This window comes from Dasypus novemcinctus, chromosome 9, assembly GCF_030445035.2.
Source record: "Dasypus novemcinctus isolate mDasNov1 chromosome 9, mDasNov1.1.hap2, whole genome shotgun sequence".
Classification (NCBI taxonomy): Eukaryota; Metazoa; Chordata; class Mammalia; order Cingulata; family Dasypodidae; genus Dasypus; species Dasypus novemcinctus.
Window position 1 is genome coordinate 9863040 of NC_080681.1, and position 15384 is coordinate 9878423.

The following is a 15384-nucleotide window of genomic DNA, read 5'->3' on the forward strand; positions in this document are numbered from 1 at the left end:
AAAACATTTTTCATCTTTTGGGAGCCTATTTTGGAGCTTTTTTCTTTTCTGAAGGCTTTTTATTTTCACAATAGAATTATTAAATATTTTAAACATATATAAATTCATAGGCAATAATATTAGAAATATTGAATTATATACACATCCTCCAGATATTAACTTTTGCCAGATTTCTTTCAGATCTGTTACTTTTTAAAGGATATACATATATGGTCACATATAAAATTAAAGCTCTAACTCCCCTCCCTGAAGTAACCACTATCCTGAAGTTGGTATGTGTCATCTCCCTTTAAAATGTCAATGTCCAAGACATATATACACATGTATAATCAAATACATACCACTGTTTTCCTAAAAACTTCATAAAGTGTTTTCCTAACATCTCAGTATTTTTATAAATAGAATCATGCTATACATATCCTTCTGTAACTTGCAATTTACTTAATTATAGTTCTAAGACTTATTCATGTTGATACATGTAGACCTAGTTCATTCAACTGCTGTATAATAGTCCATTTTTATGAACAAATCAGAATGTATTTTATCCATTCCTCCACTAAAGGAGAGTTGCTTCCATTTTCTCACTGTTTTGAACAGTACTATAATGAATATTCTGGTACTTGTCCACATAGGCACATGGGCAAGCATTTCACTATAGTAGACAACTAGAGAGGGAACTCTTCTGGGTCAGAGACTGATGTGCACCTTCAAAATTGCTAGCTGATGCAAAAATGCTCTCCAACAAAAGGGTTGTACCATTTTACAGCCTCACCAGCAATACATGGGAGTTTCCATTTCACACAATTATGAGACTTAAATTCTTGCCAATCTGATGGATGTGAAATGGTGTCTGATGGTTGTTTTAATTTATATTTCCCTGATAATCACTGAAGTTTAACACATAGTAATAATACATAATATGACATTTTGCCACATATCAAGTTCTTATACCTATTAGGAGAATATCTTTGTTATCTAACGGGAGAGAAGGCCTTTTTAAACAAAACTTTAAAAGCAAAAATTACAAGGAAAATAGTGACAAATTCAATATATTAAAAATTAAGGATTTCTGTTCAATGAAGGCACACAGGACAAAGTTATTAGGTGGCAGAATGGGAGAACATATCTGAAATGTTTAAACCTTATAAGGGATTAATATCCTGATAAATATCTAAGAATCTATGAAATGGTTGCACACCAGAATGGACGGAAATCTCACTTTAAAAAAGGCAAAGCAAATGGACAGAGAATTTGCTTAAGTTCGAAAGACTAATAAGCATAGGAAAAGATGCTCAAATTCTCTGGCAATAAGAGAAACTAAAATTAAAATGAGAACATGTATACAACCATTATATTGGCAAAATTATAGTGCTGGATAATGCCAAGTGTCGATGAGGATATGGAGCCATGCTACAGCTATAGGAACCCCCAGGCACTGCTCATGGGAATGCAGACTGGAGAGCTAGCCAACACTACTTGACAAGATTAAGTATATGTATACCCTATGACCCCCAGTTCTGCTTTGGGTGTACTTCCCATAGAAATTCTCATACAGGTCTGTAAGACAACATGTACAAGAATATTTGTTTTGGCTTTATCTGTGGTGGTGGGGCACTGGAGAAAGTCTAGTTGCCCATCACTAGAAAAATGGATAAGCAAAATGTAGATTCACATCAAGTTCTAGGCAGCAGTTAAACATAACACATGTATATACAATATAGCAACATGGATGAATTTCAAAAACACAGGAATAAATGAAAATAGTAAAAAACTGATGAGATATAAAACATGGTACAAATGCAAATAGTAAGTATAGGCACCGCAAGACACAACACACATTCTACAAGAACACAGGCAAATAAAAACATACATATTGAACTCATCAGAATGGTGGCCTAAACAAGGGAGATGTAGGAGAGCAGGTTTTTGCAAAAAATAAAAATAAAAACAAATATAAGTAGCTGTCATTTCTTCTCAATTGTCCTCTGAGAAGTTCTCACTGGCTACCTTATCTAAAGAAGATCTTCCTATTATTTTCTTTAAATCCTTTGTTTCTCGTTTCCTTTGTAACATTTACCTTAACTGATATTTTGTTTGTTTGGTTTGGCTATCTCCCCCATTAAAATGTAGGATTTATGAACGCAAGATCATATCAGTCTTGCTTATCACAGTACTCTTACTTTCTCTTATACTGCTTGGAATACAGAAGGCATTTAATAAATGGTTGTTGAATGAATAAAGAAGGATCAAATAAATTGATGAATGAATGAATGATTAGTGGTAGTTAAGCCCAGAAAGCGTAGTGGGGTCAAACTCTGTAGGAAAAAGGAAATCACAAAAGATTCTGAATAGGAAAGGGGCATGATCAGAGTGTACTTGAAGAGCACTAACATGGTAGCAACGAACAGTGTGGACTGGATGGAAGGAAGAAATTGAAACAAATAAGATTAACTGTAAGAGTTTGTGTAATGAGGTTGCGAAATGGAAGAGAAAGGCATTTTGAGAGTTGCTGCAAAGGAAGAAATGAACAGATGAAGTAAGTGATTGGATGGGACTGTGAGAAAAAAAGTGGAAGTAAATGACACTACTGTTTTGAGCTCATGGTGCCACTAAGGAAAGAAATGATAAAGAATTACTCTTTTGGATAGAACACAAATACATATTTTGATATGTTGAATTCAAGGCTAAATATTTTTCAAATACCAGGTATTGAGGATAATATCAAATAAAAAAGCATGACCTCTACCTTCAGGGAGCTTATAAACAGGTAATTATAATGCCATGATAAGGCAGTGATGAAGAAGTATGGGATGCTATGGGAGTGGATAAGCTTGCCAGTGAAGTGTACTAGGTAAAAGAAATAAAAGACTAATATAGAATCATTTAAAAATTGATTCCAAATCTTTATTTCCTGTAATCAATTAGGTAGATGAACCAGATACATAAAAAGAAAACCAATTATCCTGTTTTGATTTTGATGTTTCTCCTTCCTGCATCTCCCGCCCCCCCCCCCATCTTTTCATCAAAACAGTCAAGGTACACATAGATTTTTTTTTCAAGTGTACAAATTTTGGATTCCCAGCTGCATTAAAATTTCTTCATTATTTCCCAATCTACAGAGCAATCACACCTACATTTCAAAATAACCATAATCTTTAGAATGCAGCAGTAACTGGCAATTCCAGAAAATTTAGATTTTATTGTTGTTATTTTTTTAAAAATAATATTCCTAATCTCTTTTAGTAGTCTCACATTTATGACCAAACTGAGATTGAGATTGACGAGTGAAGTATAACTATAACAAACCATTGCCAATAGAAAATACACATCCTTCCTATTTCACTTTAAAAACACAAACACATTTTAAAAAATGATATTTTACTGGTAAGAGAAGTAAACTGTTGATTTATTTTATGAGGGCCCATCATACTGCTGGGCAAATAGCAATCGACAAATATTTGTTGATTTCATATGATAACTGTGTATTACTATGAAATATGCAAAATGTAAGTTTGATTTTTAAGTAGATTGTTCATTTTTAACTTTATTATATAATGGAATGCTTTGCTTACTGTCTAAAGCCATTTTACATTAGAAGATGATAAATCTCCTAATCAGAGGAAAATTTCCCCAAAGGTTGACAGAAAAAAAAAACATCAAAAAAAACTAAAAAACACAGTAAAATACTGATCAAATCCTCTCTGAAATAATTCAGATAGTTTTCTGTTTTTTTTTCTTTTGCTGTTGTTGTTAATATTTGGGGACATACCATCATATGTTCCACTTTCTAATAATGCTCCACTCTCTTCCAGTGCTTTGAATTGTTCAACAGAAATGAAATTATAGTCCACCCCTGGTACTTCCCCATCCCTGGGAGCCCTTGTAGTGCCTAAGGGAAAAAAAAAAAGAAAGGAAAAAAATAGGTTGCAAAGTACTTTTAAACTCACAAATATTCAGAATAATAGAAAATTCAGTCTACAGAGATCACATGGGAGAAAAAGACTATTGAATATACTATACTTGCTAGTAAACAATACTAGGTGAACATGAAAATAAATAATATACGATAAGTAAATATACTTCAACAAAATCTACTGATATTCATGAGTTTATGAAATTCAAAACTACAAGGTCTCTGAAAGAATTTTAGTGCCAAAGAGGTTTAACTTCTTAAGAGCCAACAGTTAATACTTCTCTTATTATTATTACTTAATAGCAGGAAGAAGAGATAAATCCACCAATGACAGATTTCATTTTTATGTAGCTCTCCTATGTATTCTTCTCTCCCTTCTGTACCTACTATCTTTATTTTGTGGCCTCTTTTCATTGTTCATTATACTTATTTTGCACACACAAAAAAGTTCTTTTAGTGAACTTTATTTTTAAAAACTTGATCAAATATTATGAAATTATTTTTAGACTAATGAATAAAACATTTAAGACAAGTATTCACATATTGCCTCTTAGCCATTATCCAGGTAATTTCAAAAAGTTAAGCAGTAAGTAGACTGTTTAATAAAATCAACCACAGTAATAGATCACTAAATTTCTCTATATTAAGAAATTCATGATAAAGTATAATCTTTTTTTTTCTTCTTTATTTTTTTTTAAATGTTACATTCAAAAAATATGAGGTCCCCATATACCCCCCAACCCTTACCCATCTCCTCCCCCATCAACAACCTCTTCCATCATCACGGCCCATCCACTGCTCCTGGTGAACACATTCTGGAGCACTGCTGTGCCACATGGACAGTGGTCCACACTCTCCCCCAGGCCACCCAGTGGGCCACGGCAGGACACACAACATCCAGCAAAGTATAATCTTTGAGATGTGAGTTATAAATTCAGGTCACAGCAGCACTATTTCCTTTGAATTTACTGAACAGGAACCAATCACTTTTAGAAACTGATATTAGAAGCGTTATTTTACAAATTGCAGAACACAAAAAAGATCCAGGTGTTTGGTCTGGGAATGGAATCTGGGAATCAGAGGCGCATAACCCTACAAAAAATAAGGTAGCAAGTTCTGTGCACAGGCCCTCCCAAATCTGTTCCTCCACTTATGGTCCCTATTTTGTAATGGCACTCCAAGCCAGAAATCTGAGAGTCAATCTTCTTGAGCTCCTTCCTCGACTCTGCACCAAGTCACCCAATCTAGTGGATTCCACTTCCTGGATACTTAAAGAGTACATACTTCTCTACATTCCGCACTCTAATTCAGAGCATATCTACCGCCTGTAGTGTTGGTCTCCTGGGTTGATCCTTATCTCTGCCCTGCTCCACCCTCAACCAAACTGCAGTTAGTGACTTTTCTAAAAGAATTAACTACATATAATGCGCAAATTCATGCAGTTAATACCCAGAAGATTGGTCCCCAAAAGATAGAATTAGGATAGAGAACAGGGACTTAGGATTAATTTGCACAGAATTTGTAGTAAGGCTGATTGCAATTGTTTGGAATTGGATAGAGGTGAGGATTAGAGTGCATACGTTAGAGTGAATGCAATTAGCGGTGCCATTAGGGGGCTATGACTGTGGTTGAAGGGCAGCATTTAGGATCCTGCATGTGGCTGGAAGGAAAGCTAGAGGATGATACATGGAATTGTATAGCATAGTGAATCCTGCTGTGGATGATGAGTGTGGTTAATAGTACAAATATAAAAGTGTTCTTCTATGTATCAGAACAAATGTAGGTTAATATTACAAGATGTTAATAATAGGGTGTATATGGGCAAACACATACTTAAAGCACACTATAGACTGTAGTGAATAGTAATATATTAATATTTTAAATATTAATTGTAAGAAACCAGACACAAGGTACTGCATTCTGTTTGACTCCCTTTATATAAATTGTAAACATAGTGGTAGGATTTTTTTCTTTTTGGAGTAATGAAATGCTCTACTATTGATTGCGGCAATGAATGTATAACCTTGTGATTATGCCAAAGGCCAGTGAATGCACACTTTAGATGGATTGTATGGTAACTGAATATGCCACAATAAAATTGCTCAAAAAAAAAAAAATCCCAAACCAAATCAAAAACCTCTCAACACACAGATGACTTCACTCAAGACCCTACAACCACACTGTTCACAAGGCCCTTCAGCTACCTCTCTAGCTTCTTTCCTGCCTTACTCTTTACACACTCTAGGCCTCAGCCATAAGAGCTTCTTTTCAGTTCTTTGAATGTTTGAATGTTCCCTGCACCCCTTACAAGGTCTTGGACCAAGAAGCCACTTCTTTTCCATGGAAGACTTCCTACTCACTTTCCCACTCTTCCCTCAGCTAACTTCTATTCACCCTTCAGGCCCTGGCTTACAAAGTTTCTTTAGAGATTCTTTCCTGATTCCTGCCGTTCATAAGGCACCACACAGGGACTATGTGTACCTGGTTCAAATAATATCCCCAAGTTTTGGCACAGGGCAAAGATCACACAAGATACTCAAAACTGATAGTTGTCCAATAAATTAATTAAACGAAATTATATGCAAGCGTGATCAACAGTGCCTGACAATAGACTATTATTATTATCACAAGTTAATTCATGGGCAACTTTTATCTGCTCCTACTTTTTAGTTGTATTGTATTTTATTATATTCTGCATCATGTGAAAAAATATTCCAGAATGATGCTGGTAAAACATCAATGGTAATGATCTCAGCAAATAATGATTAAGCCAACATTCTAAGTAGCAAAGTTTGTATTCATTGAGTTTTGCCCCTCATTTTTAACCCACTTTTCTAAAAATAAGTATTTTTTTCTGTTTGGAAAAAATACAAAATATGGAAAATATAATTCTTTTTTTTCTTAAGATGATACATTTTTTATTGTCAAATTTTTATAGGCTTCTTATATACTGACAAAAACTATATTGCTAGATTCCCCAAATTAACAGCTTTTAGAACCATATTAGTTAAAAAGTGACATTAGAACATAAATTCAGTGATTAAATTTGAAATAATTACCCGTGGAAAACATGGCCACAATATTTCGCACCTCCTTTCATCAAGAGGCGGAGCCTATTGCCCCCCTCCTGAATATGAACTGGCCTTAGGACTTGCTGTGATCACCTGAATGTGGAGGAAGTGATGCTGGCCAAGCTTAGGAGCCTGGACTTCTACCTTCACCCTCTGGGATGCCCCTATCATCACGGAAGGAAGCCCATTCTAGTCTACTGAGTAACGAGTGACCGCCATCAATAGAGAGCTCCTGCCAACAAACAGCACCAACGCCCCAAACCCCAGACACGATGAAGCTACCGGAGACCCGCGAGCCCCAGGGAATACCACTAACTGCAGCCGCTTGAGTGGCCCCTGCTGAGCACCAGGCAACTCATGGAATCATGAGAAATAATACATAATGGTGTTTTAAGCCACTAAGTTTTCAGTGGTTTTTCACACAGCAAAGGCTAACTGAAATATTATCCAAATAAATTCTACTACAAAATATGAAGAATATATAAAACCCAATTTAAGAGCAAGTCATACTGTAGATAGTACTATGAAAAGAACACTAATCCAAGAGGCAGAAGAGCCTCTATGTTTTAGTCTTGGATTATTTTTAATGGTACAATTTTGAGTAAGCACTTAACTTCTCCGGGGTTCATTCTCTCTGTGAAGTGGTGTTGGACAAGATGGTGTTCATGATTCCCTCCATCAACAGATATGAAATATCACATGTGATTCTAACATATATATTTCTAAGATTTACCAAGTAGCTTTAATTTTAATTTTTTACAAATGTATTATGATTTTTCACTTCCTTTCCAACAATTCACACTGCCACACACATAAAGTTCTCTCCCTTCTACTAACCTATTGCATTTAGCATTCCAGAAAATATCTTTATATTCTCCTGAAATTTTATATATTTCTTGTAAAGCTTTCTCTAGTTTCTACCCATTTCTCCTTTTTACAAAAAAATTCAATTCCTTCAGAGTTCTGTGTACTCACTGTCTCCAGTTCCTCTCCTCCCATTCTTTCTTGAACCTATCCCAACCAGATGGTTGCCTCACCTACTCCACTGTGACATTTGGTTATACTGATCAATAGTCTCCACTCTACTTAACCAGTGGTCAAGTCTCAGTCATCATATTACCTGACCTATCAACAGCATTTATCGTAACTGGCCATTTCCCCCTTTTGTTTTATTCTGAATTATACATACAGAAAAGTGCATAAAAAACATACATAAAGTTTAACAAATAATAATAAAACAAATCCACCTAGGTCAAGAAACAGAACATTACCAGGATCCCCAAACTTTCCTACGCACCTCTGATCATAAACCTCTCCTTCTCTCCACCCCTACAGGTAATCTACTTCTTGACATGTGGTGATTATTTCCTTTCTTTCCTTTATGGTTTTACCACCTAAGTATGCATTCCTAAGCAGCTAGCTTAGTTTTGCCCATTTTATAACTCAAATGAATGGAATCATATCCATACTTCTGTGTCCACACCAATACTTGTACCAGGGTTTAAAACATTTGCCAATATGCTGAATGTAAAAAGGCATGTCACTGTATATTTAATGTATAACTACCTTATTATTAATGAGATTAAACATTTTTTCCATATATTTACTGGCCATATATACTTCCTCTGTTGTGATTTACGTCTTCTGCCATTTCTCTAATGGCCTGTTTAAAAATGATTTATAATTCTGGATACCACAGTACTTCATCAAATCTAAGTAACCAATTGCTTCTAAAATGTACCATTGTCTTCCTAAAAAAGGGAAAAAACCTGACAATTATAATTGAAAGAGACCATGTATTTTAAGATACATCCCAACAGTAGAGATGTTAAAATGTGAAATAACTGTGTCTTAGTATTGATGAAAACACGGAATATAGTTGCAAATAGGGTGTTTCTGCTACTATGTGAAATACGCTTTCTTGAAAAACTGTGCTTTCTGCAAAATCATGGACTGAAAATAGTAGAGATTATAGAGAAAACAAGGTTGGGTTTGACCTCTCAAAGCCTATAACAACTTTGTAACCAGAGCACTAACAAATTTATTAACAATCCTAATTTAAAATATTATAACAATTTAAAAGGCATGTTAAACTCCTAATAGAAAATACTAGAATAAAGGACTTTGTCTTAAAATAAATAAATAAAATAAAAAGATAGCTTAAACAGAAAGGGGGATAAGGAAGCACTGAGGCTACTGAATAATGGAGATAGCACAGAACGTGAAAAAAAATTAAGACAGAGCCCACGGTCAAACTGAGAAAAGAGGACAGACTGAGGTAAATCAGCATCATGTGTATTGCTATATTCTTCCTTAGCTGAACATTTAGCTGTGATGGTATATTTTGCATTTACTTGGTGCTACTTTACAACAAAATATTAGCCCTGCTGGAAAAATGGCATAAGAACCAACACAACTTCAGTGTTAAACTGACATCATTCTCCTACTATTTACCAAGCACATATGAACTCTTTTACATCACAGGAAACAAAAGGAGCAGAGCAGGTAGTACCTTCTCACTCTATGATTCTCTTCTTTTTTAAAGCAAATCAATTTTATTGATACATATTAATAAAGCATACAATTCATCCAAAGTGTACAATCAAGATATATGGTATAATCACATAGTTGTGCATTCATCACTTCAATCATTATTAGAGCATTTTCATTATTTCAATAATGATAATAAACAAAAACAGACAAACGAACAGGGAAATTCTTCACCTCTCAATCTCTCTATGCTTCCCCTGCCATACATAGATGCTATTTCTGGTTATTCTTGCATATTTATTATTTTTAAGCAGTTTTATTGAGATATATTCACATACCATATGATCTATTCAAAGTGTATAATCAATGACTTTCAGTATAATCACAACGTTGTGCGCATTCACCACCACAAAAAATTTCAGAACAATTTCATTACTCCAAAAGGAAAAACTCCACACCCTTAGCTGTACATAATCACTAATCTAATTTCAATTTTATAAATTGATTTATATTTACATTTTACATAAATGGAATCATGCAATATATAATACTTTGTGTCTGGTTTCTTTCAATTAGCATGTTTTTCAGACTGATATTAACATATTGTATTAACATACATTAGTTCAGTTTCAAAGAAAAATGGCCTTATATTTGTAATTTTACCCACATTCATATATGACATGCAGTTTTACTATGCTATAGAGCCCCATGTTACATTAATCTTTAGCTTTCCTTTTAGTAATATGCATGACCTTAGACATTCCCTTTAAACTGTCATACCCATATAGTAGTACTACTAGCTACAAACATTGTGCTTTCACCTTTTCTATTCACTTCCAAAGACTAACACACATTTGTGATTCTCTTTTTATTATTATTATTATTTTAGTTAGGCCAGTAAAAAGAATTTATTTGGGCAATGGGGGAAAGAACACAGTTTGCTGAGAAATGGGAGAGAAAGACAGAAATACACACCAAGATTTGGTGCAAGCCCCTCCAGGCAAAGTAAGTCTGTGATTCTCTTTTAACTTTTTTTTTGGTAAATGATCTTTTGATGACAGCTTTTCAAAAATGTAATCAAATTTATCAATTCTTTCCTTTATAGCTAATTCTATTTTTTAAAGGAGGTACCAGGGATTGAATCCGGGACCTTGTACATGGGAAGCAGGCGCTCAACCACTGAGCTACACCCTCTTCCTAGATGCTGCTTTTGTTTTTGTTTCTTGAAGAAATCCTTCCCAAGGCCATGGAGATATTCTGAGCTCTTTTTTAAAAAGCATGACAGCTTTGCCTTTCACACCGAGGACTTTTATGCACTGGTACAAAGATTTTTTCTGGGGGGGGGGGGTGTGTATGAGGGGGTGAGGGGAACCAATAGGAAGTAGGAGTTCAATTTTCTTCCTTCCTTTTCCACATGGCTATTCAACACAGTTTACTGAAGACTTGATTATTTTTCCCTCAGAGCCATCAATGGCATTTATGTCATAGAAACATCTATGTAAGTCTGGGTGTCTGTTTCTGTCCTTTTTGTCATGTTCCATTTTTCTACTGCCCATTCTGAACATTATCACAGAGTTGTAATTATTTTATTTTCATAATAATCTTGATACCTATAGAGCAAGCCTACCTATCTTGTTCTTCAAGAGAGTCTTTATTCTTAGTCTTTACAGATAAATTCTGAAGCCAGATTAACAGGCTAAAAATGCTGGACTTTTTATGAGATTAGATTGAATCTTCTAGTCAATTTGAAAACTGATATTTTCACAAGATTGAGTCTTTAATCCATGAAAAAGAAAACCTTTCAATATATTTATTTTTATTAATTATTTTTAATGTTACATTAAGAAAATATGAGGTCTCCATATACTCCCCACCCCCCTCACCCCACTCCCCCCATAACCACAACCTCCTCCATCATCATGGGACATTCACTGCACTTGGTGAATACATCTCTGAGCACTGCTGCACCACATGGTCAATGGTCCACATTACAATTTACACTCTCCCCCAGCCACCCAGTGGGCCATGGGAGGACATGCAATGTCCAGTAACTGTCCCTGCAGTACCACCCAGGACACCACCAAATCCTGAAAATGCCCTCACATCACATCTCTTCTTCCCATTCCCACACTCAGCAGCTACCGAGGCCACTTTCTCCATCTCAATGCTACATTTACTTCCATTACTAATCACATTAGTTCCAGAATAGAGTATCAGTAAGTCCACTCTAATCTATACTCTATTCCTCCATTCTGTGGACCCTGGGATGGCTATGTCCACTCTACCTCTGTATCGAGAGGGTGCTTAGATTCCACTTGGATGATGGATGCAATTCTCTTGTTTGCAGTTGTAGGCACTCTTGGCTCTCTGCTGTGGTGGTTGATCTTCACCTCCCTGTTAGCTGGCTCGGGTAAGTCCAATAAACCAGTGGGTAGGAGTTGCAAGTCTGTTGAGGCTCAGAGCCTGGCTATCACATGGAAAGTCCAGAGATTCAGGTCCCCTGAGTATACACTAAACCCCAGTGCCAACCACAGGTCCGGTAAAAGTGACAGGAGAGGCTTGTGAATAAAGATCACACCAGAGTCCAACTCCATCACACTCAGGACCACAAACTTCCTTTCAATATATTTAGATCTTCTTTAGTGTCCCTTAATTTTACCCTATAAAGGCCTTGTACTTTCTTTAAGATTAATTTCTAGGTATCTTATTTTTTAATACTATTATTATTATCTTCTTGTAGGCTTTTATTTCTTTTTGTGAAATAATACAACTGGGTTTTGGGGTCTGTTTTTTTTTTGTCACTTTATTGGGGTGTGATATACCACTAATTCTGAGTCATGGCAACCATCACCCCAAGAGTTCCCTTGTGTCCCTTGTGTCTCCCACCCAGGGTTCCAGTAGGGGACTGTGTCTGGCTTCTTTCACTTATCACAACACCTCTGAGATTCATCCATATTGCCGTTGAAGTCCCTTCTCTTGCTGAGTGGTATTCCACTGTATGGATATACCAAAATTTGATTATCATTCACAATAGATGGACACTTGTTTCCAGATTTTGGCTTATTATTAATGAAGTTGCTATGAACGTATAAAGTCTTTGCATAGACTACACTTAAATTTCTGTTGGGTTTATACCTAGAAACAGAATTGCTGGGCCATGAGGTAAGTGTATGTTTTATCTATTTCTCCCCACCCCAGCTCCTCGTTGTTTTTCAATTGCTGTGTCTGTTCATCTTCCTTGTTTCTTTAGGAGGCACCGGGAGTTGAACCCAGGGCCTCTGATGTGGGGAGGGAGGTTCCAAGGAATTGACTGACATCACTGAAATCAAGTGCAGGAGACAATGAAAAGTAGAGTTAAATGTTAAAGTTGACGCTGATTTCTCATCTGAAACCATGGAGCCAAGAAGACAGTGATATAACATAGTTAAGGTGCTGAAAGAGAAAAGCTGCCAGCCAGGTATTTTGCATCCAGCAACACTGTCCTTCAAAAATGAAGTAAAGATTAAAATACTAAGAAATAAACAGAAATTGAGGGAATTTGTCAACAGAGTCCAGCCCTTCAAGAAATACTAAAGATTGGGGAGCGGATGTAGAGCGGTTGAGCACCTGCTTCCCACAGGGAGGTCCTGGGTTTGGTTCCCAGTGCCTCCTAAAAACAAAAATAAATGAAAGAACCAACTCAGGGGAGCCGATGTGGCCAGTGATTGAGCACTGGCTTCCCAGATATGAGGTCCTGGGTTCAATCCCCTGCCCCAGCACCTTAAAAAAAAAAAAAAGAAAAGAAAAGAAATATTAAAGGGAGTTCTGCAGGTTGAAAGGAAATGTTAAAGTTGACATTTCCAGAAATCAGGATAGAAGCATGTGGGAGGGCAGCAGCCACAATCTAATCAGGCAGTCTTGCTTGTAGCTGTTCCCGTAAGGGTGTGTTCATGGGCTTGTCTACTGCCAACAGTGAGTCTTCCTTGCAAATAAAATATTAGTGATACTCTATGCATATTATACTTTATATAAATCCTATGAGTGGTATTCCAAGAAATAACAAGTTTTGGAAGCTAAATAAATCCTTAAATTGGCAACTTTGACACATGAGTTTGTATAATGCTGTTAAATTTGCTAGAAGATATGGATGTTACGGTATTTGGATAATATCCAATAATATTTGTTGCATTTCCACTGTTTGAATATTTGCTACAAGCTTTGCTTTGTAAATACTTAAACAGGAGAAATACAAAGAAAAGAAATGAATGGTGTTGTGGAACACTCCAACATGAAATTAGAAACTGATCTAAAATATGAAGCAAAAGCAATATAAATTTCAATGGCAAAACCAAAACCAGGGCAAGCCAGCAAAACATTTTCACCATTAAAAAAGAAAGCAAAATTATATGAAGGAACATACATCCTAATACCCAACTTGAATATGCTTGGATATACTCTTAACAATTTGAAGAATGTCAATGCAAACTGAAAGAGTATTTTCAATGTCTGAAATAACTGTCATCAAAGATCAAGACTATGCAATTGATGCTTTGAGTGCTTTAAAATTTCCTTTTCAGAAAAAAAACCTCAAATATTAAATATGTGTGGTACAATTTTTCAAGTTTAAATGATTTTTATCTGGTATTTATTTTGCATTAAATCCCTTTCTTTTGATGTTCTCTATTATCAAATATATATATGCATTATGTAGAGTTCATTTAAATATTGTTTCGATATACTGGTTCATAATAATAATAATAAACCATTTAATTATACACAGTCATTTTCTCTAGAAGCACTCTGTGTACTCAGGAAAATCCACTTCACACCCAGTGCTTGTCACCATCATTAATGCCATAACAATCAAGGCAGCAGTCACTTGGGAGCCCAAGCTACTTCTTCAGGTGGCACCTCATCACAATCAACCGCAGGTAAGACTGTGATTGAATTGTGATGCCACTGCTTGTCGTGATTTACCAGCAACCTATTTCCCATTAGCAGAACTCAGCACTACATTCCAACCCAAGAACACAACCAAAACTAACCCCCAAATCCTTTCTTTCAAGGTCTGTCTCCTGGGACCACTCCCAGACCAATTCTTTGGTAATTTGAACAGGGAAAGTTTAATAGAAGAATTATTAACTATTTACATGGAGCTAACTGAAAGGATAAAAGAGAATTCCAAAGAATACCACCCTAATACTGAGGAAGAATACCCAAGTAAGGAACAAACTTGGAAGGGTGGGACTCTCCCAAAAGTCTAGCATTCAGACCTCACTGCGGAGCATGTGGGAGGAGTCCACTGGATGGTGAAATTTGCTAGTTGCCTGGCAACAGAGGAGTTTACAACCTTGGGGTTAAGACTGGCAGACAAGGAATAGTCAGCTGGGGTGCCTATGAAATGCGCCCGTGGTTGGGGTGAGGGGGTATTTTGAATTTACTAGAAAATCAGCAGAATGCCTCCATGTACAAACAGCTTGCAGAGGATGTTGGCTGAAACCTGGGGAGTTGGCTGAGATGCCTATAAAACTCAACAGAAACTGACAGGCAGTCAGCTGGGGCATGGGAGGAACTTGTGTGGAAGCAGCACAGGGCTTTCCACTGACCTCCCTGCTGGGAAGCTAGCAAGTATACTGGTAGGACTAGGGAAGTCACTGTGAGGGTACAGCTAAACCTGCCGCTGGGAAGCTGACTGCTAGGGTACTGCTGAAACTCACTGGGTGTTTTTTGCATGGTAGGAGACAAAAAAAAAGGTGCACAGGAACCATGTAAAGACGTTTCTTCCCTCTCTAGCGTCCTTCCTGTGCCCTCTACAGACAAGGCTTAACATTGTGCCAGTCAGGCAAGAGAGAAATGTTCCAGTATATAAAGAATAGATCTGAAGGTGAGAGAGAGTCTATCAAAAACGGGAGCTGAATTCTGTCTTTTCTG

General features: G+C 36.3%; 1 protein-coding gene across 3 annotated transcripts in view; it reads right to left on the bottom strand.

Moving 5' to 3' along the window:
- MAGI3 (membrane associated guanylate kinase, WW and PDZ domain containing 3) overlaps positions 1-15384 on the bottom strand; it is a 306230-nt gene that overhangs the window by 86346 nt on the left and 204500 nt on the right. For all 3 annotated transcript variants that reach the window (XM_071217190.1, XM_058303015.2, XM_058303014.2), the window contains exon 3: positions 3770-3889. In XM_071217190.1, coding sequence (XP_071073291.1) covers positions 3770-3889 — 120 coding nt within the window. The remainder of the gene's footprint in view (positions 1-3769; positions 3890-15384) is intronic.